At 43.0% G+C, this 23,242-nt stretch overlaps 1 protein-coding gene across 1 annotated transcript in view; it reads left to right on the forward strand.

Annotated features, from left to right (window-relative positions):
* The window catches only part of myom3 (myomesin 3), a 106,973-nt gene that overhangs the window by 20,510 nt on the left and 63,221 nt on the right, over positions 1–23,242 (forward strand). Inside the window, exons 5-12 of the mRNA XM_078567480.1 lie at positions 387–479; positions 1,557–1,645; positions 5,547–5,591; positions 8,562–8,702; positions 11,063–11,224; positions 16,269–16,410; positions 17,241–17,440; positions 20,392–20,442. Of these exons, the coding sequence (XP_078423606.1) occupies positions 387–479; positions 1,557–1,645; positions 5,547–5,591; positions 8,562–8,702; positions 11,063–11,224; positions 16,269–16,410; positions 17,241–17,440; positions 20,392–20,442 (923 nt within the window). The remainder of the gene's footprint in view (positions 1–386; positions 480–1,556; positions 1,646–5,546; positions 5,592–8,561; positions 8,703–11,062; positions 11,225–16,268; positions 16,411–17,240; positions 17,441–20,391; positions 20,443–23,242) is intronic.

Raw genomic sequence — 23,242 nt, forward strand, 5'->3', positions numbered from 1 at the left:
CAGAGAAACTGCCTTCTCCCTCTGCTGACCACAGCAGCTGCTGTCCCTGTTCTATTTATGGAACTCTCTCTCTCTCCCTTTCTCCCTCCTGCTTTGCACTTTGTTCTCAGGTGTTAAACCTGGCATGTGGGTATCAATAGCACTTGACCTGCACCCCCTATCCCCATGGTAACCAGATCACATCAACTTAACGCTGGGCAGAACTAGCTGGAAGTCATATGTTCCCTTTAAAACTTGAATTAAAGGAGACAGTTTAAAACATAACCATTTTATAAAACATCTCATTCTTAACAAATGCTGTATTGTTACATTTTATCAATAGGAAAGACTTGTTTTACATAGTTCCTGGGTATGGATTTTAATAAATCGATCATCATTACTGTCAGGTATAAAGACGGAGCTCTGATTCAACCAACAGCTGTTCCTGGCAAATACACGATTGAGAATAAAATTGGTTTGCAGACTCTTGAGATTAGTAGGTAAGATATCTTTGTTTTTGAGAATCTATGGTAATTATCGCTTATTTTGCATGCAACTGAACATAGAAATAAGGCAGAATGATGAAGAATAAAGCTGTTGGACCTTTTTAGTTTTAATTGTCAGTTTTCCTAATGACTCTAATCCTGGAACATAATATTGCAACTCTATTTTCATTCAGAATTATCAGCAGTCATGATATCTCATGCAATCAGCAAATGTTAGAAGTGGGTTAACGTCTTTGTTGGAATAGCAAAAGCAGGAATTGCGTTTGAATATGTTCCCTGAGCCTTAACAATAGGGTGCAGAGTAATTTCTACCCTTGAATGTTTATTGAAGTACAAAGTGGGTTCTGGTTTGTAACATTGCCCTTGATATATGACCCAACTGAAGCATCAAATAAGACTTGTTCATGCTAAGGATAACTACTTCAGGGTTGGTGAGAAAGAAGAAAAGAATTCTGTAGTTTTTAATTGCTTTAGCTGTCAGTTTCAATCTCAACTGTAATTGATCCTAGTTGAATTAGCACAGAATTTGATGGAGCAGAGCTTTCTACATCAGACTTGTTCCAATACCCTTCAGCACAAATACTTTTTGCCTGCAAAGTTGTTGGAAGTGCAAACTGATCACGTGCAGAACCTAGAATGGGGCAACAACCAAGAGTTAGGGCAGATCAGCGAGGTGCCACTCTGAAATCCCGCTCCCTCCGTGAGGCGGGAACCCTGGTTATACTCTTACTGACACATGCATTGTTTTGTTTTTAACGGGACGCGCCGAGGATTTGGGACAGGTTCAGGGTGAGGGGGTACAGGGAAGGAAAAGTCTTGCAACCAATGTACTTCCAGAGGAGCAGCAGAGTTCCTAGCCTAGGTAAACGTTTTCAATATGAACTCTCATTGGACCAGATTTTTGATGCCCAATCTTGTAACAATTTACAATGAGCTTATTCTAATGCACAGATATTATAAGAGAACAGAAAACGTTGCTAGAATCTAGTACCAAGAGGCCTGTTCATAAGCCCTTTTTAAGCCTTTAAAAATGCAGTGAATTCCAAATGAATTGACCTATTTTCTCACTAGATGCAGCCCTGAGGATTCTGGCGAGTACTCTGCAGTAGCCTCAAATGATCATGGAGAGGCATCATCGCGTGCTACAGTTCTTGTGAAAAGTAAGTCTTGTGTGTTTGTCAATCGGCAGTTTCAGCAATTTCAAATCGCTGACACAAGATCTAAAGATCGTTATATGTATTAAAGGAATGGAATGTAATCTGACATACCATCAATAAGCAATGTTCATGCTGAGAATACTTTGTATAGATTTTTACTCAAGCTATTCAGCCTTATAAGTTTGGCAAAATAAACCAACTTGCAGGCCGTCATAACCCAAAGGATTTTCTCTGTAGAGACTGTGAAATATATGTTTCAGAGATTTTTAACAGAAATTTGCATGACCTGTAAGAACCTTGCATGCCTAGCCAACTTCTCCTTGTCCCCGAATTTGATTATACCTCTCATGGTGTTGGTCTGCATCTGCTGTGTGTAGATAGTGGGTGGCTGATGTTAAGTTGCCTATTTGGTTTACAATGAAAAGAGGGAAATGCGTAGCTGAACTTTGCATCTTCACATTCAGTTACAAACATGGGATGGCTGAGGTCCGGCCACCAGGGCTGAAAGCAGGAGGCAACCCTGGTGAGGCTGCTGACGAGGCCAAGGAGGCATATTCTTGATGGCAAACAATGAAGTAGCCACTGTCAGGGCTGCCAACCCTATTAAACACAGTGACCCACCCCAAGGACTGCTGGCCCAATCAGTGGGCCAGCCCTTCACCACCCTCAGCAACGCCACCACCAGCGGTGCCCTAGAGGCTGCAGCTGCAGGATGAGGGTGCATTGATGGCTGGGTGCCCTCAAAAGCTGATGAGTGAGGCCTGGGGGGGGTGCTGTGGCCAGGCAGGTAAGCCCCAGCCATCAGGGTGGAGGATCGAACAGGGAATACAGTGCCATTGCCACAGTGGCAGACATTTCTCCCACAGACCCTTTCCTTGGAATGCCTAAAAATGAGGCAAGCCCCCATTCCCAAAACTGAAGCTCACTGGGAGGCCACCAGGTTTCATTGAATGGTTTCCAATATGGCGGACATGGGCAAAATGTCCGCTGAGGTGGGAAGGAGCTGGTAATTGAACATTTAAATAGCTCAGCTGGGTTCTTGACGGGCAGCACCTCTGCCATCTTTTCTGCCGTTAGAAAATAGCACAGCAGCAGGAAGACATCGGGCACGCTAGCCCACACCTTCCCACACCATTTTTCCAATCTTTCCGTCTCTCAGCCCCTCACCAAGGGATTGGTAAAATACAGGCTTTGGAGCTCTGTTTGCATCTAAAAGGATTTTGCCCTCCAACTGCCTGTGGAATTTTTGCAGATTGACATCTCCACAGGTTCCTGCGTGATATACGTTTAAAACAAACGATTAATGCTGGTCTTCTGCATTGGCATGAAGACAAAGTTATTTGAGACTTTTTATGGGAGGTTGTCTTGTTCCTTCCAGTTCAGGCCTGGACTGGCGTTACAATCAGATATATCAATTTGGAACCTGGGCCAAAGCTTGGATAGCTCTTCTCTCCAGCTTTATGATACTCAATATCACTCAATCTTTCAGCTGTCTAATCTTGTTTCAGCTCCGGGACTAACTCTTCCCAAAGATCCCTGATTTCTTCAAACTTCCTCGATGAAAATAACAGATTTCTCCCCACAGAAATTTACAATTCTCCACCTGATATTGCCAGGATTTTTTTGAAATGTCCTGCAGCCCATTTGTGACTTTATTGTGCATTTGCTTCTTTTTGTGATTTTGCCTCTTGTACACTATTTCCTCAGAGTGTGCTATAATTACTAACTGTGTAAGATGTGCCTTTCCACAAGTTGATGCAGGAAAGATGCAAAGAAAAGGGAGCAAGTTGAAAATAAAACTGGAGGTTAGCGCTGAAAGCTTATGAATAAATAAGAGTGAAACCTGAATTATGTGCTTTAAAACACACTTTATATTAAAAAAATACTCAGCCGTTTCAGCACCTGTCTTCCCTTGCTACAGATATATTCCCCAGACTTTGCTCCAGTAAGTCAACAGATAGCATGTGTTACAATCCCTGCATGAAATATGAACTTCCCAGTGACCTATGCAAGGAATTGCACGACAAGATTCCACATTTTAAGACTTTTACTGTAACAAGTCAACTAAAATCAACATCAAATAAGCAATACTATAAAAGCAAAATACTGTGGATATTGGAGATTGGAAATAAAAACAAAAAGTGCAAGAAAACTCAGCAGATCTGGCAGCATCTGTGGAGAGAAAAACAGAGTTAAGGTTTCAAGACCAATATCACCCTTGGAACTGATGAGAGGCATAAATGTGCTGTTGAAAAAGGAGTGGAGCAAAAAGGGAAGGTCAGCAATAGGCTATTGGGTGGGGAATTTAAATTACAAAGATGGCAGAGAACCTAAAGCAAAGAGAGTGGGAATGGTAGTAATAAAGGAACAAAGCATTGGTCTAAAGTATATATTAATAACACCATCAAACCTATCAGCTAAACAATACTTAATAATCAACTAATACACTAAACTACAGAAATGTTATTCCCCCTAACTTCTTAACACAACTGAAAACCCCGTGCCACATTTATACATTAACCTGCACTCTCCGCAGATATGCAGTCTTGAATTTAAAGTTCAAGTCCTCATGACTGTCACAGGATCCCTTCTCCTTGCTCCACCAATGTGAATCATCCAGTGTCCTTTTAAACAAAGTCCCCTTCACTCAAACCTTTGAGCATAAACTTCCCAATACAAAGCTCCCTCTGGTGATTCCATGGTATTTCACTCTTCACAACCTTTGTTTCCTTGATGATGGGTCCTGTCCTCATCAGCACTCCGCTTGGTGGTTATCCCAAAAGCAGTCCTATTCTTCAACTTGGCACAACAGCACCTGTTGTGGTCTTCTTCCCCAAATCTTTCATTCAGACTCACTCTAACAATCTGCCCGTCTGCACACAGCAAGGCCAGCTGCTTCCCCCTTTGTGTCCAGGTGTTAAAGCTCACACCTGACTTTCAGTAGGCCTTGACCTGGGTACCTTGAGCCTGCGGCAACCAAATGACATGGGCCTTTAACTGGGCAGAGCTCAGAACAACTTTACACCATTCCCCTCTCCCCGCCACCCACCCACCCATTCCAGGACATTCTGTTTTACCTTAAATTAAAAGAGACAGTTTAAAACATAGCCACCTTACAAAGTCTGGTGGTCATAACATGTACATGTTTGACATTCCCATGTCCATTTAATCACCATCATATTTTGCACTACAAGTTGTTGGAAATGGCAGATGGAAACAGAGTGATGTCATCTATAGGGTCACTTGGATCTGAATGAACAAGACAAGCAATTGAGGATCTCTTTAACTATTCAGACTGAAGGATTGTGAAATTAACAATGCCAGGACTGCGAACAGATTGTAAATTAGAGTGGGTGAATTAATGTAAAATCAGGCACAGAAAGATAAGTAAAGAGAGAAAGAAAGTTTGGATTAAAAGAGAGAGATAAAATAGACAGAAAGAAAAAGTAAAAAGAACTTCTTAATTTAAAACATTTTTAAAAATCTTTACCAACAATTAAAAACCTGAAGGAACAAGATTGTACACTTATAAATAGTTAATTTTCAGTGCCAGAGAGGTTGACTCACTATTACTAACAATTATCATATGGTTAGAAGGGTAGTTAGAGTTGAAATTACTTGATTTAACTTTCTTTGGTAAGTATAGTTCATATCTACTGTGCAAATACAGGGACATCACACTGTTCAATGCATTTTGATGGGGAGCCAGACAGCGAAATGCCATTTTTACAAAGCTAATGGTGAAACGATGAAACTCAGACAGCAGCTTTTTGATTTCTGCAGTAAAATTCCTTTTCTATTTGTGCATAAATAATGGTGAGCATTATGTTGACAGCAGGTTCTGGGCTGATATCTATATGTTTACCAAAAGTCCCTTAACTTGTTTTTTTTTGATGATTCACAGGGCATCAAGGCTCAGATTCAGGAGGTGACTCTCTCAGGCTGGAATGTAAGGGACCAATGGATTTGCTTCCAATCAGATTAACTCTAGCTAGTCCTTTCAGGAGCAGCCATTACTACGATACTGTAAGCTAGGACTGTTGTGATTCAGTTTGACTCTGGCTTGTTCAGACCGCTGAGCATCATATTGCTTTATATAACCATAGTCTCAATTTATATGTTATTGCAAACTCTTGTTGGCTAAACTAATCCTGTGCAGCTTAATTTTAAAAAGAACTGTGTCGAGAGTGGGCGCGGGCGGGCGCGGAGCCAATCGCCGCCCGCGATCGGCTGCGTGCCGCCATTTTATGTGGGTGGGCCAATTAAGGCCCGCCCAGCATGACGCGCGCTCTGTAGCACTGAGCGCTCCTTGTGCGGGCAGGTGGAGGAGGGGTCTGCGCATGCGCACGAAAGAACGCAGCAATCTCCCTGAGGCACAGAGTTGCCTCAGGGAGATTAAGTTCAGTTTCAAAATTCAAAATAATAAAAGGTAAAAATCATGTACACATGTCCCCTCATGTGACAGCATCACATGAGCTGGGACATGTTTTCAAATGTTTTAAAAATATTTATTAATTTAATAAACACTTCATGAAACCTCATCCTGTCCGTGGATGAGGTTTCATGAAAAACGCGAAGGCTGCCTGGGCTCTTCGCCTGCCCCCCGACAACCTTAAGGTTGGATGGACAGCCCTGTCAAATTGCTTAATTAGTTTATCAATGGCCTTAACAGGCCTTTGACAGTCGTTCAGCCTATGCTGGTTCTCTCTTTCTTAACTGTGTCAGTCCAGCAGTTTCAGTTTATTGGTTTACTCAATCATCGAAAGGTAATATACTCCATATGTTCTACATCAACCAGGGCCAGCACCAAGAGTTCACCAAAAGCTGCTAATGTGTCACGGACAGAATTTATGTATTTTCTTACTGTCCATGATCAATATGTTTTGTATGCAGGGTGTATGTATTTTCTTACTCTCAGAGCGGTTGCGATTTAAATAATTCCAGCAGCAAGCTTTATTGTGAGTTTTAAAATAAAGTTATTTATTATCCCACAATTGTCCCGGAGGTTTTAGGAAAATGTGACATCTCACTCAGTCACCTCACACACACTATCACATACACAAAAATTACATATAGCTGAAACAAAAAACAATATGGTTACAATGTATAGTTGTTTCACTCTCTCTTTTGTGGCAGGCCTGTAGTTTCTTAGATGAATTGATGCTTTTAGTTGAAGTGAAAGCCTTGTAAACAGAGGTTTCTCAGTAAGCTGCAATGCCTCTTGTAGTTGAATTTCTACATGATTTGTTCTCGGGTGAACTTGAAGGTGGAACAGGGTGGAGAGAGTCCGTCTCCCACTTTCAAGGTATTGCTGTTTATTACCTTGGCTGCTAGGTTGACTGACTGCTGATTTGATGGCTTCTCTGATGGAATTTCCCCTCTTTGCAAGCAGCTTTTGCTGTTTTTAAAACCAGACAAAAACCATGGCTGTCCTCATCATTGACTTGTACAAGTTCAAAGGAAGGTGGTGTGTTGATTACACACCTTGTGTTGTCATTTGACACTTTGAAATTCATCCTGTCTAGTTTGGATGAGAGACCATCATAATACAATGAAAGGGTGATGGAATCCGTTTCACATTCATCTAACACACATTGAGTTTCGATGTTTCTTTTGTTCACGGTGAAACAGAAAAGCAAGTTGGCTGGAATGCCACAGTTCTTTTTGGTGATGGCCCATCCTTAAACAAAGGTATGTGTGGATTTCCTGGATGGCTGTGAATGTCTATATTTAGTGAGGCATTTGCTTGAGATTGAAGACTATCTTGCTCAGAATGCTAAAGGTCACATGCTTTGCAGTGGCCATTTCAATAGACTGAGTTTAAAATCTTAAATTATTGTCTGAAAATCCATTACATACTGGAGCATGATGAATGTGAACAGTCACTACTAATTAGCTGCTTTCCAGTTGCTGCGCCAGTTGAAAGCAGAATGCTTGTCCAGTGATGGTGGAATGAATTTTGCTATGTTTTTCTGTCCTGTATCCTTTGTACCCAATGTCTAGAGAGCTCACCTTATGTAACACTTTTTTAAAAACTATAATTATTGTGTTTTTTAAAGTTTAGAATAGTTACAACAACAATATCTGGCAGCTTACCTGCACCTTTCACGTAACAAAACATCCCAAACTTGTTTACAATTTAATGTAAAGATAAAATACTGCAGATGCTGGAAATCTGAAACAAAAACAAAAAATGCTGGAAAAAATCAGCAGGTCTGACAGCATCTGTGGAGAGAGAAACAGAGTTAACGTTTCAAGTCCGTATGACTCTTCTTCAGAGCTCTGAAATGTTAACTGTGTCTTTCTCTCCACAGATGCTGTCAGACCTGCTGAGCTTTTCCAGCATTTTTTGTTGCTGTTGTTAACAATTTAGTTTGGATAAATTAAAGCAATAACCTTTTCCTTTCTTATTGACTTTGACTTCAAATCATAACACGTTTTGCAGAAGTTGATTTACGTAACTGTCTTTTGCACAACCATATACAACAATGCACAACAGAAACATCAAATTTTACTGTATAGAAAGAAGCTGTATCAGCCATCATGTGATGGAATCATTTAAAACCAAGCCCATTCCCCTGTTCCCTTTTCTTATTTTTGTACCGTCCCCTGCTTCAGATAGATATTCCAATTTTACTTAAAAGATGCAATGGTATTAGCCTCAATTACTCCCTGTGACAATGTATTCCATGCTCCGACAATGTTTTGCACAAAGAAACTCATCCTAACCTCTCGTTTAATTAATGGCCCTCTCATCTTTGACTCCCAAACAGAGGAAATATCTTTTCCTAGTCCCAATTTTGATGGGTTGAAAGGCCTGTTGTAATGCTCTATGATTGTGTCACTGCACTATAGACTTTTACTGGTAACTTATATGTGTAACATTAATTGAAATTAATCAATATACTTCTTTCCTCAGCCAGTCAACTTGAGCTGGATGTTGATATCGTTGGTGGGTTTGAAGCTTCTTTTGGTAAAGAGGGAGATTCTTTAACCCTGACCTGCACCTTTTCATCAGCCTTGACAAGCAACCTGGGAGAATTTTGCTGGCTTAGGGATGGTTAGTGTTCTGTGGAATTTAATTTTTTAACTGGTAGATACCTACATAATCCTTACCGCCGTGAAGATGTTTTACTGCTAATCAATCTATTCTATTCAGCTTTCCCTGGAGGTTTAGATATGTTAAATATCTACAAGCATTCAGAATTTTAAGCCATATCAAATTCAATGCTTAATAAGGTAACGAATGTCTTTTGCAACTTTCAAAGTTCATCCTTTTTATATAACATATCATCTCCAAAATGAACAATGTGCCTGCACAGGCACAATGGGCAGAATGCTTTCCTTCTTTGCTCTATCATTCTATGGGGAGAATTTTCCAGTTGGCAAGCGGGGGCGGGGGCGTATAATGGCGCACGGTGACGTCGGGTGTGCGTCATTTAGATTTTCAGTTCGGCAGGTGGGCAGCCGACTTGGGACACCCCACACAGGCCTGATCAGGTCGGGCGCATGCCCGCCCGCGGGATGTAAAATCCTGCCCAGGTGTGCCAACGCAGCTTCCAGGGGAGGAACCTGTGGGAGGAGAGACGCAGGCACTAGGGGAGCAGGGCCAGCAGGTAGTCCAAGGCAGAAGGGGCCACAGAAGACACCACTATCCTGCTGCCAGGGTTTACAGGCGGCGATACAGCTACCTCAATATGTCTGAGGTGCAATGCCCAAGGAGGCTCTGCCTCTCCAGGGAGACAGTGACCTCCATCTGTCAGATGATTGGGCCTGAGATCAGCTCCGACTGTGTGGGTGGACACCCCATGCCAGTGGCTCTGAAGGTCACAGTGGTCCTCAACTTCTATACCTCCGGCTCTTTCCAGGGGTCAGTGGGGGATCTTTGTGGAGTCTCCCAATCAGCTGTCCACAGTTGTGTCAAGCTAGTGACAGAAGCTCTGTTCAGGCGGGTACTGACATTTATTCATTTCCATAAAGATGAGGCCAGCCAGGCTGAGCGAGCCAGAGGCTTTGCGGCCGTTGCTGGGTTCCCTCACGTCCAGGGTGCCAACGACTGTACACATGTGGCCATCAAGGCGCCAGCGGGTCAGCCGGGTGCCTTCGTCAACAGGAAGGGCTTCCACTCCATGAACATGCGGCTAGTGTGTGACCAGAGGATGCAGATTCAGCAAGTCTGTGCAAGGTGCAGCCTGGCCAACCCCAGCTGAGGGGCACCTTGCAGGGCACATCCGAGTCATGGCCCTCGAGCCGCAAGGCGCTCAGTCCAAGCAGCCAGGGCTCACCCCCTTGGCCAGCTCCGGCGTCATTGACAGTTGGAAATCAGACTCTAGCACCCCTGAGATCCACAGGGGGATGGCCAGACTTTAATACTCCTGCACACTGACTCATGCCAACGCGGTACTCACCCTTCCTGAACGCAGGTCATTGAAGCACTCCCATCACTGTACCCATGTGCGCCGCACCACCTCATAGCTGCTCACCTCCTCCCATGTCCTATTGGTGAAGTACACTGGCCTCATCCTCCCATCCCTGGGGACAAGGGTGACCCTCGTGGCAGCCACCTTCTCCAGGAGGACTCGTTGGAAAAGTGGGGGGCCGATTGCCCACCCAACCTGCCCTCCCGCCTGCCGTGTCCATCCGCACTTGACTCCATAGCTTTGGTTTGGGAATGCAGAGGAGATATCCTTCCCCGTGGCAGCCTCCTAGGGCCTGCCTGGGCTCTTTTAAACCTGCCGCTGAGTTGCCATTGGACCTGGCGGCCGAGAGGCTCCTGTCCCCACTCGGCCCTTCCCGATAAGTGCGGAGCCGCGTTTCACACTGGGTGTGCCTTAATTGGCCCGCCAGCGCGAAATCGCGGTCGGAGGCCAATCGTGGACAGCGGACTGTTTCCCGGCCACTCTCGGGCCCGCCCACCGTGCCCGCCCAGTGATCTCAGAATCCTGCACATGTTACACTTGACAAGGTTAGATTTTGATATTGACAATGGGTGAAAACAGATTGAAATTCACTGGCACTATCATCCTTTACTTTCAACTAAAAAGCTTGAAGTAAAATAAAAGTGACAGCTTCTTCAGTAAACTTCATGTTCTGTATATTGTAGGTTGCAGTGCAGCTAACAACTGTACTTAACTGTGATGATGAAATACTGGTCTTTCAGTTAGACCATCATAGACAGGTTTTGCGCTTGACTCGCACCAAGTTCCTCTCACCTGAACACGAGGGCTGCAGAAATGTCAGGTTTAGGCTCTCTGGCAAACTTTTCCATTTATGCAGTTAATAACCTTTTAAAGTAAAGGGAAAAAGGAAAACAGAAAAATAACTGTGTTAAAAATGTAAACACTAATGTCAAGACTTATTGTTGCCTGTGAATGCACTTGTGACTAAGGTTGCTGATTTGAATATTTATTGTATTTACAGGTATTTTGCTGAAGGAATCCAAATGGTTAAAGATTGAGTACTCTGATAAGTCCACCAAACTGACTCTCCCTCACATCCATAAGGAAGATGAGGGCCTCTATACCATGTGCCTTCTCACGCGGACTGGTTATAAGGAGCACAGTGGATATGTCTTTGTTAAAGGTGTGTAACAAGTACAGCAAATTGCTGCACCTCATACTCATAAGCCGGATTTTGATGGCCCCATCATGGTGGGAATGGGGCCATAAAATGCGGCGAGCCATTCCAAACTCCATTCACTTCGGCGGGACCGTAAAATCCCGCTGGCATAAAATTCCTCCATCATCCCGCCCCTCAAAAAAACAGCTGTTGATCCACCTGACCTTGCAAACTACAACCCCCCCTTTCTGCTCCAAAGTCTATGAATGAGTTGTCGCTTCCCAAATCTGTTCCCATCATTTCCAGAGTTCCATGTTTCAATCTTCCCAATCAGGCCCCTGACGCAGTATTGAAACAGCTCTTATCAAAGTCACAAATATCATCCTACGTGACTTTTAAAAAATGTATTTGTTCACGAGATGTGGGCCTCACTGGCTGGGCCAGCATTTATTGCCCATCCCTAGTTGCCCTTGAGAAGGTGGTGATGAGCTGCCTTCTTGAACCGCTGCAGTCCATGTGGTGTAGGTACACCCACAGTGCTGTTAGGGAGAGAGTTCCAGGATTTTGACCCAGCGACAGGGAAGGAACAGTGACATAGTTCCAGGTCAGGCTTGTTAATGTAGAAGTTGTGCTGCAATGAAAAGCATGATTTAAGTTGGTAATTAAGCAAAGCTGTCCCCAACTGGGGAAGGATTAGGGAGTCATTGCAAGTGTATATAAACCAGTTCACTCTGGGTGTCTAGGAGGAACTGGGAGAGTCTGTGACTTTACTTTGCTGCCTTGGAAATGAACCTGTTTTAAGGTACAGGCTAGCTTCAGACTCATTCTTCCTCAACACACAATCATTGGAATTAACAAGGATGGTGAGTGGCTTGGAGGGGAACTTGCAGGTGGTGGTGTTCCCATGCATCTGCTGCCCTTGTCTGTGACAAAGGTAAACTTTCCCTCCTCATCCTTCTCAACCTGTCTTCAGCCTTTGACTCGGTTGACCACACCATCCTCCTCCAATGCATCTCCACTGTCATCCAATGGGATAGCTCTCACCTGATTCCATTATCTAACCGTAGCCAGAGAATCACTTGCAATGGCTTCTCTTCCTGTTCCTGCACCATTACCTTTGGTGTCCTCCAAGGATCAGCCCTTAACCCCCTCCTATTTCTCATCTACATGCTGTCCCTTGGCAACATCATCCAAAGGCATGGCATTAGTTTTCACATGTACACTGACAGCATCCAGTTCTAACTGACCACCACCTCTCCACTGTTGCTAAATTATCAGACTGTTTATTGAATATCCAGTTCTGGGTGAGCAGAAATTTCCTCCTATTAAATATTGGTAAGACTAAAGACATTGTTTTCCATGCCTGCTCCAAACTTTGTTCCATAACTACCAACTTCATCCCTCTCCCTGGCAACAGTCTGCAATTAAACCAGTCTGTTATCAACCTTGGTGTCACATTTGATCCCAATGTGAGCTTATGAACTCATATTCCTGCCATCTCTGGGACCGCCTGTTTCCTCCTCTGGAGCATAGCTTGACTTTGCCTCTGTCTCAGCTCATCTGTTGCTCAAAACCTCATCCATGCCTTTGTTACCTCTAGAACTGACTATTTCAATGAATCCCTGGCTAGTTTCCACATTCTACCCTCCGTAAACTTGAGGTCATCCAAACACTGCTGCCCGTGTCTTAACTCACAGCTAGTCATGTTCCCCTATCACCTCTGTGCTCACTGACCTTCATTGGCTCCCAGTCAAGCAACGTCTTGATTTAAAAATTCTCATCCTTGTTTTCAAATCCCTCCATGGCCTCACCTGTCCCTCTCTCTGTAATTAACTCCAACCCCACAACCCTAAGAGGTGTCGGCACTCCTCTAATTCTGGCCCCTTGTGCATTCGCAATCATAATCGGTGGCTGTACCTTCAGTTGTCTAGGCCCTAACCTCTTGTATTCCCTTGCTACTTCTCTGCCTCTCTGTCTTGCTTCCCTCCTTTAAGTCTCTGCTTTCACCTTTTAGTCATCTAACCTAAGATCTCCTTTGAGGTTTGGTGACATTCTTTGTTTTACAATGCCCCTGGATGAAGCACCTTAGGATGTTTCACCATGTTAAAGGTGTTATATAAATATAAGTTGTTGTTAACATAGTACATCTAACATTTATTATATGTGGAGTTTATGGAGCCTTGTTGCTATGTGTTTTCTGTAACTGTTGGGGTTGCTTTTAAGTCTCTTGCCTGCAAGCTATTCTAGTTAGGTTGACCTAGTGTTCGCCTCGTTGTGCACTACAACTGCCCTTTAGTTAATTCAGTGGCAGTTCTGATGAATGGCTGGTCCGGGGTTTGATTCCAAGTTCTTATCCAAATAGGAATGTGTGAACTTTCATTGACATTGAAGTGAATTGATACAAATCACAGTATGGAGATGAACAGATGAGATACCAATCTAGATAATGTAGTGTACCAATGCTTCTAGTATTGATAAAAGACAAGCCTGTGACAGAAGCTTAAAGCTGCTGAGATAGAAGAGGTAGAAAATGAATTGGCTGAAAGAGAGGATGTAGCAGGCACTCGGCCAGAGGGGCAATATCAGGTTGTGGGGTATACTCAGTGGAGGGATCTGATGAAGCCTCTGCTGTTTCTGGTAAATAACCTGATTTTAGAAACACACTGTATTTGGTCACATGACAGATGATATTGGTAATATATTTATGATAGTGTTGCATTGTGGTGCTGGGGGAGAGAAGTTAGATCCAATGAAGCAGCCAGGGAGCTAAAGAACAGTCCAGGCAACATCTGCAAACAGGCTGAACTATGACAGATCAATTTACAGATATCTATAAATGAACTACTTAGAGGAGAAATGTATTAAGACCTTGCAATGACGGTAGATTCTATAATGACCCTCACAAGCCATTCAGATCAGTAATTAACAAAACAAACAGAATCTGAGGTCACGATGCAGATTGTGCAGAGTTCCCTAGTCAGGACACGCCTTGAATATTGGATTAATTTTGATCACAAAAGCATAATGGGAGCACCTATATTGTGGAAACAATGGATAGAAAGGTGATGGCAATGAATCCTAACATCAGTGAACTTGAGTTATGAGGAGACACCTTGAAAGGAGGTGTGTGAAAAAGTATACATGCGAGTCAGGAGAGCAGAAAAGTTTAATCTTGAACATTATTACAAATTATATCAAAGACTGATATTAATTTTCACTTCACCACAAACCTTGATTAATACCTTAGAATCATCTTCCATTTTCAACTTGAGTTATTTAGCATAGTGTGATTAGAACAAGTCAACAGGGTTTTACTAAGGAGAAATCCTGTTTGACAAATGTACTAGTTTTTTGAGGATGTAACCAGTAGGGTAGATAAAGGGTGTAGGTGTAGTATAACTGGATTTCCAAAAGGCATTCGATAAGGTGCCACACAAAAGGGTAATAGGCAAGATAAGGGATCATGTGTTGGGTTAGTATTTTAGCATGGGCAGAGGATTGGTTAATGGAGAGAAAGCAGAGAGTGGAGAGAAAGCAGAGAGTGGGCATAAACAGGACTTTTTCAAGCTGGCAGGCAGTGAATAGTGGAGCGCCACACGGATCAGTGCTGGGGCCTCAGCTATTTACAATCTATATTACTGACTTAGATGAAGAGATGTAGAGTGAGGCATCAAAGTTTGCAGTTGATACAAAGCTAGGTGGGAAGGTAAGCTGTGGGGAGGACACAGAGAGGCTGCAAAGAGATATCGACAGGTTAAATGAGGGTGCAACATGACAGCAGATGGAGTATAATGTAGGGAAGTGTGAAGTTATTCACTCTGGTCATAAGAATGAAAAAACAGAATTTTTTTTTAAAGGTGAAAACCTTGTTAAGTGTTGATGTCAAAGAGACTGGGAGGGTGGTGGAGGCGGGTTGCCTCACATCCTTTAAAAAGTACCTGGATGAGCACTTGGCATGTCATAACATTCAAGGCTATGGGCCAAGTGCTGGTAAATGGGATTAGGTAGGTAGGTCAGGTGTTTCTCACATGTCGGTGCAGACCCGATGGGCTGAAGGGCCTCTTCTGCACTGTGATTCTGTGATTCTGTGAGACTTGGGTGTGCTTGTACAAGGAATGCGTAAAGTCAACATGCAGGTACAGCAAGCAATTAGGAAGGTAAATGGCATGTTGGCCTTTACTGCAAGGGGATTGGAGTACAGGAATAAAGAAGTCTTGCTCCAGTTGTACAGGGTTTTCATGAGACCACATCTGGAGCACTGTGCACAGTTTTGGTCTCCACATTTAAGAAAAGATATACTTGCATTGGAGGTGGTACAGCAAAGGTTCACTAAATTGGGCCCTGGGATGACAGGATTGTCCTATGATGAGAGGCTGATTAAACTGGGCCTATATTCTCTGGAGTTTGGAAGAATGAGAGCGATCACATTGAAACCTACAAAATGCTGAGGGGGTTTTCTAAGGTGGACTCTGAGAGATTGTTTCCATTGGTCAGGGAATCTAAAACACGGGGACCCAGTCTCAGGATAAGGGGATGATCATTTCGGACTGAGATGGGGAGGAATTTCTTCATTCAAATGATTGTCAATCTGTGGAGTTCTCTACCCCAGGGGGTTGTGGATGCCCCATGGTTGAATACATTTAAGGCTCGGGTAGACAGATTTTTGGTGTTGCAGGGAATAAAGGGATTTGGGCAGCAGGCAGGAAAATGGATTTGAAGCCCAAGGTCAGCCCTGATCGTACTGAATGGCAGGTTAGGCTTGACGGGCCTTATGGTCTACTCATGCTCCTATTTCTTGTGTTCGTGTGTCTGTTTGAGAGATGGTTGAACGTTTTGATGCGAGGACAGGAATGGATTGTAGGCTCCCATTGCAATGATTAATTCGGTGGGTCAAATGTCCTTTCTCCTCTATAGCTATCTTTGGGATCTAGCACGCACTTATCTTATAGAAACAAGCTCATGTATGTCAGCTAAAAGCCCCCATGAGATGTCCAGAAAAACCCTTTTTGTTCTTTTTTTATTTATTTACAATTAGTTACCACACAACACCACATTCTTTCTCCTACAGATGCTCCAGCTGCAGAGGCAGGAGCTCCAGGTTCACCATTGGATGTGGAATGTCACGATGTTAACAAAGATTATGTGTTTATTACCTGGAAACCACCGAGTGCTGATGGAAGGAGTCCGGTGATTGGTTATTTCATTGACAGGTTGGTAATGATAATTTGTGCCTGTTCATTTTCCTGAAGAATATTTCATCAGGACAGCCGTGAGATTGGCCCTGATTATCTTAATCAACTGCAAACTTGTGGAAAATCGGGAGGGACACCAGGTCAACCCTCAATGATTGCTCAATTCCAAGCAACCAAAAGCTCTGCTGCCAATAACAGCTGCCAATATAGTGCTGTACCTGCTGTTCTGGATCATTGACAGACTGTCAGCACTTACCAGTTATCAGCATTGAAGCCCTTGCAATGATACGGTTTACAGATGCCTAAAGTTAGCAATCAATGGGGTATCTTAGTAATGCAAATACATAATATTTTCCATTCAGTAAGTTATCAGATCAAAGCATATTTTAGCTCCAAAAATATTTGCAATGCATCAAACTGTGACATTCTTTGTATTTACTGTGGATTGGGAGATTGCAGCATCAAACTTATCGGAGTTTGGCGTTGCTGATATCTCACAATCCCACTCACATGGATGATATGGATAGAAGGGTGTGAAAGGAAAGGTTGCACTTGGCTGTTTTAAGACGGTGGAACTCATAATTCCTTATTCAAGAGTGTTTGATAGCTTCTCTGTGTAAAATTAGGGACTGCCGCATTTTTCTCCCAATTTTACCTGATTGGGAAAAAATGCACCCAATAAATTTTATCATCTTTTAAATTACTAATTATGCAAATGACAAAATTCCAAATTTAATTGAGAATAATCTTCTTCACCAGACTTAAGTAATTTGTTTGAACATGAAGCCAACATAGAGATTAACTTGTGTTTTTTTTCTGGTGAAATGTTTTCTGATATATGATTTTAGATGTGAGGTAGGAAGTGACAAATGGATTCAGTGCAATGACGTTCCTGAGAAATTGTGCAAGTTTCCTGTTATGGACCTATCTGAAAACCGAACTTACCAGTTCTGTGTTCGAGCGGTTAATGCTGCAGGAATCAGCAGACCTTCACGGATCTCTGAACCAGTCACCACAATTGATCCTACAGCTGGAGACAGAATCATAAGTATGTGTCATTGGTGAAAGCAAATCATTCATTTCAATCAGCCTTGTTTGAATGTTTGGTCAAAAACGGAGTCCTTGAGAGAATTGAACAATCCTACACAGGCACACTGGTGTGACATTTATCATGTTAAAAAATGATGAATGGATTGCAACATTCCATCTCAGAATGCATTGAAATGCTTATGTTAGCTTTATTTCACTTTCTCATCCCACAATCCACTTGAGATGCTCATTCCTGCTATTGACCTAAAACTTACTGACCTACAACTGGCTATAAACTAGCATTCCAAACCCGTGACCTCAACCACCTCAAACGACAAAGGCAGAAGGTGCATGGGAACACCAGCATTTGTAAGTTCCACTTCAAGTCACTCACCATCCTGACTTGGAAATATATCACTGTCACTGGGTCACGTTCCAGGAACTTCCTCCCTAACAGCGTTGTGGGTGTACCTACACCACAGCAGCTCAAGAAGCTCACTTCTCAAGGGCAATTAGGGATTGGGCAATAAATGCTGACCTAGCCAGTGACAACCACATCCCACAAATGAATAAAAAAATCCTTCCTCAATTTTTTCCCTTCCAGGCTGTTTCACAGGAAGTGACTAATCGAATGCGTGGAGAGATATTTCTCCTAGGCACTGAGATTGAAATCAGGCTGTGGAATTGATATAGGGGCATAGTCAATACTATGAGGAAGTGATGGCCAAAATACTGCCCTCCAAGCTGCTGAGAAAGCACTCGGCATCTGGTCGAGAATAGAGAAGATCCAACCCTTCGCCTGTTCAAGTGGAACTCCGAGATTGCTGGAGGGGAAGGTACTTCATTTCCCAGCTCCTCTGATGGGAATATCAGGGCCTGGGGTGTGCGAGTTGAACCTCACCACCTCCAGTTCCAATGAGAGAATATTCCTGTCCTCCTCTCCTTTCATGTCATGAGTCTTCAGGGAAGGAAACTAGGGAAAGAAAGTCAATAGCAGTGGCAGTAGGAATATTATTAACCTAAGCCAAGTTGAATAGTTAGAAACTATCTCATTCACATTTTTAAATCTCTAAGTGGCCTCATTGCCTCATCTGTCTGCAACCTTCTTCAGTTCCATAACCTTGAACTCACCATCCTTCTGACTCTAGCCTTTTGTCTCCTCCCTTCACTATTTGTGGTGTGCTTTCACCTTGGTCTTGGTTTCCATCTGAAATTCTCTCCCTTAACCTCTCTGCCTTTCCACTTACCTCTCCTGTATTATAGAGTCAGAGTTTTACAGCATGGAAAGAGGCCCTTCAGCCCATCATCTGTCTGTGCCTGACATCAAGCCCCAATCTATTCTAATCCCATTTTCCAACACTTGGCCTGCAGCCCTGTATGCTATGGTGTTTCAAGTGTTCATCTAAATACTTCTTAAATGTTGTGAGGGTTCCCGCCTCTACCACCCCCTCAGGCAGTGAGTTCCAGATACCCCCCACCCTCTGGGTGAAAAAATTTCTGTTCAAATCCATTCCAAGCCTTTAATCCCCTTTCAGCCCTCCTTAAAACCCATCTCTTTGTTTTTAGTTGCCCACCATAAATCTTGTTCTTTGCCTCAGCATCCACCTTTTCCTGATTATGCCTCTGTGAAGCAATTTGGGCCATTTTACAACATTAAAGATTCTATTTAAATGCATTACTGTTATTAATGTGGCCCAGTTTGTACTTTTCTGGCCGTGTTAATTATTTACTACTTGTAAGAATCAGAATGACTCTCAGTTCACTCTGATAGTGATAATGGCGGAATGTTGACTTCTCCATGGAAAAGCTCAAATACAAGTTACAATTCATGCTTCCAGCTATAGTTCAATTTAATCAGTCTCGGTTGCATTATCTGGAAAGAATGGTAAAGCAATATCTGAGCGATGTATTGCTGCATGCCTTGGCATGCCAACTGCCTTTTTAAAGTAAGAATGAATGAGTAAAGGCTGAACTGAAACTTCAGAGGTCATGTGTAAAGTTTTAATATCAGCCTTGTTTTTGTAATACATTTAGTGGAATGGGAGGTACCAAGGGGACTTTACATAGGGAACAGTAGAACATAGTAGGATTTGTACTTACTGCTGCAGGGCTTTGAGTGACAAGATTGCATTTTTGGAATTTACATGTACAGCATTTTCTTTTATTCATTTATGGAATGTGGGTGTCGCTGGCTAGGCTAGCATTTATTGCTCAACCCTAATTGCCCTTGAGAAGGTGGTGGTGAGCTACCTTTTGAACCACTGCAGTCCCTGTGGTGTAGGCACACCCACAGTGCTGTTAGGGAGGGAGTGCCAAGATTTTGATTCAGTGACAGTGAAGTAACGGCGATATATTTCCAAGTTAGGATGGTGATCGAGTGGCTTGGAGGGGAACTTCCAAGTGGTGGTGTTCCTAGGTGTTTGCTGCCCTTGTCCTTCTAAATGGTAGCGGTCTTGGGTTTGGAAGCTGTTGCCGAAGGTGCCTTGGTGAATTCCTGCAGCGCATCTTGTAGACGGTACACACTGCTGCTACTGTGCGTCAGTGGTGGGGGAAGTGAATGGTTGTGGATGTGGTGCCAATCAAGTGGGCTGCATAACAGAACATGACATGAATTTAAGGATGTTCCAACCCTTAATTCTGCTATGTGCCCGTGAATTTCAAAATCTGGGTGCAATGAATGAGTAATTTATACTTACATCTTAAAACGATATGACAACTATAGTGACCTAATTAGGTGAACAAAGAATATTGAGACTAAAGGACCAAGAGATAATTGCCTAAGAGTAATGTGTTAAAGCAATGAATCTTTACACTTTCACTGTTGAGATTTGATTGCTACTTTATGCATTGTTAAAATACATATTATTTTGAAGTCAGAACAAATACACTTTCAGAAAATGCTTTTAAATCTCTTTTAAATCGACATAATAATGAAAATGCAAGTTGTTTACTTTCATTTCATCACTACAGATATCCAGACAGATAAAGGCAAGATTGTGATCACTAAAGATGAGCTTGAAGGTAAGTTTGAATTATTGAATTGGCGGTTAGAGGTATTTTTGTAGATGTTCATATTCATTAAAATGTTAGACCACAGACCGTTTGTAAAAACCTGTCTGATTCCATTAAACCAATTGAATGATCTGTTGGATGGGACGTTAAACTGAGACCCTGTCTGCTCTCTCAGGTGGATGTAAAAATTCCATGACAATATTTTGAAGAAGTCCCAGGGAGTTTTTCCCAAAATGTACCTGGCCAATAATTTTCCCTCAATGAACATCACAAAAAACAGATTGTTTTTTAAAACAAAAACAGAATTACCTGGAAAAACTCAGCAGGTCTGGCAGCATCGGCGGAGAAGAAAAGAGTTGACGTTTCGAGTCCTCATGACCCTTCAACAGAACTAAGTAAAACTAAGTTCATTTTTACTTAGTTCTGTTGAAGGGTCATGAGGACTCGAAACGTCAACTCTTTTCTTCTCCGCCGATGCTGCCAGACCTGCTGAGTTTTTCCAGGTAATTCTGTTTTTGTTTTGGATTTCCAGCATCCACAGTAGTTTTTTGTTTTTATTTAGATTGTTTTTTAAATTCATTTATGGGATGTAGGCATTGCTGGCAAGGCCAGCATTTATTGCCCATCCCTAATTGTCCTTCAGAAGGCGGTAGTGTGTTGTCACTGGACTAGTAATCCAGGGTAATGCTCTGGGGATCCAGATTCCAATCCCATCATGGCAGATGGCGAAATTTGAATTCAATAAAAATCTGTAATTAAAAGTCTGCTGATGACCATGAAACCATTGCCGATTGTTGTAAAAACCCATCTGGTTCATTCATCCCCTTTAGGGAAGGAGGTGTACATGTGACTCACAAATGGCCTAGCAAGCCACTCAGTTCTCAAGGGCAATGAGGGATGGGCAATAAATGCTGGCCTAGCTAGTGATGTCCATATCCCATGAATTTTTAAAAAGTGTCACTTGATAGCCCTGTAGAGGACCCCCTCCCATCACTTTACTGATGATCAAGAGTAGACTGATGGGGCACTAATCAGGTTGGATTTGTCCTGCTTTTTGTGGACAGGACATACCTGGGCAATTTGCCAAATTGCCGGGTAGATGCCAGTGTTGTAGCTGTATTGGAACAGTTTGGCTAAGGGCATGGCAAGTTCTGGAGCACCAGTAATATTGCTGGAATACTGTAAAGGCCCTTGGCTTTTCAGTATCCAGTGCCTTCAGCTGTTTCTTGATATCATGTGGAGTGAATTGAATTGGCTGGAGACTGGCATCTGTGATGCTGGGGACCTCCAGAGGAGACCGAGATGGATCATCCACTCGACACTTCTGGCTGAAGATTGTTGCGAATGCTTTAGCCTTATCTTTGCACTGATGTGCTGGGCTCCCCCATCATTGAGGATGGGGATATTCATGGAGGCTCCTCCTCCAGTGAGTTGTTTAATTGTCCACCACCATTCACAACTGGATGTGGCAAGACTGCAGAGCTTAGATCTGATCCATTGATTGTGGGATCGCTTAGCTCTGTCTATCACTTGCTGCTTATGCTGTTTGGCACATAAGTAGTCCTGTGTTATAGCTTCACCAGGTTAACACCTCATTTTTAGGTATGCCTGGCGCTGCTCCTGGCATGCCCTCCTACACTCTTCATTGAACCTGGCTTCGTGGTTATGGTAGAGTGGGGAATATGCCAGGCCATGAGGTTACAGATTGTGTTTGAGTACAATTCTGCTGCTGCTGATGGCCGACAGCACCTCATGGATGTCCAGTCTTGAGTTGCTAGATCTATTCAAAATCTATCCCATTTAGCACAGTGTTAGTGCCACACAACGCAATGGAAGTGAAGACAGGACTTCATCTCCACGACCACTGTGCAGTGGGCACTCCTACCAATACCGTCATGGACAGATGCACCTGCAGCAGGCAGGTTGGTGAGGATGAGGTTGTTTGTTTTTCCCCTCAGTGCCTGCCACAGACCCAGTCTATGTCCTTTAGGACTCAGAAAACTCAGTCAGTGGTGGTGCTACCGAGCCACCCTTGGTGTTGGCATTGATGTCCCCCACTCAGAGTGCATTCTGCACCCTTGCCACCCTCAGTGTTTCCTCCAAGTGATGTTCATCCCCCCCTCCCATGTTACTCAACAAGGCTGGGTTTGCCATGCCTCAGCTGATGCTGGGTTTCAGTCAGGTTTCATTCCTTTTTACTGGCTTGACACAGCTGAGTGGCCATTTAAGAGTCGATCTGGAGTCACATTGATTCCTTCCCTAAAGGGCATTAGGTGGGTTTTTAATGACAATTTTATGGTCATCGTTATACTTTTAATTCCAGATTTTTATTGGATTCAAATTCCACTATCTGCCTTGGTAAGATTTGAACCCTGGGTCTCTGGATTACCAGTCCAGTGACAATACCACTATGCCACCACCTCCTCTAATATCAAGTCGCTATCATATTGCTGCCTGTGGGAGCAGCTGTGCACAGTTTGGCTGCCATGTTTCCTATATTACGACAGTGACTATACTTCAAAAGTAATTCATTGGCTGTAAAGCATTGTGGGTTGTCCTGAAGCCGTGAAAGGTGCTATATAAATACAAGTTTTTCTTTATGGAAATCAGGCTTGGAAATCTCTCAGACTACCACTTGTTCACATGAGCTTTTCAATTTTATTTTCAGTCTGCTTTTCAAAGGCGTCATTAATTAGTTAGCATGTAGAGTGCAGAAGACAGGAAATAGGAAAGTTAGCCATGTGGCAATACGAGATTAATAAGAGCTACAGAACCGAGGCATAAAGAAATTTATTTTCATGCTAAGAAT

Source organism: Cetorhinus maximus, chromosome 21, assembly GCF_964194155.1.
Source record: "Cetorhinus maximus chromosome 21, sCetMax3.hap1.1, whole genome shotgun sequence".
NCBI classification, from domain to species: Eukaryota; Metazoa; Chordata; class Chondrichthyes; order Lamniformes; family Cetorhinidae; genus Cetorhinus; species Cetorhinus maximus.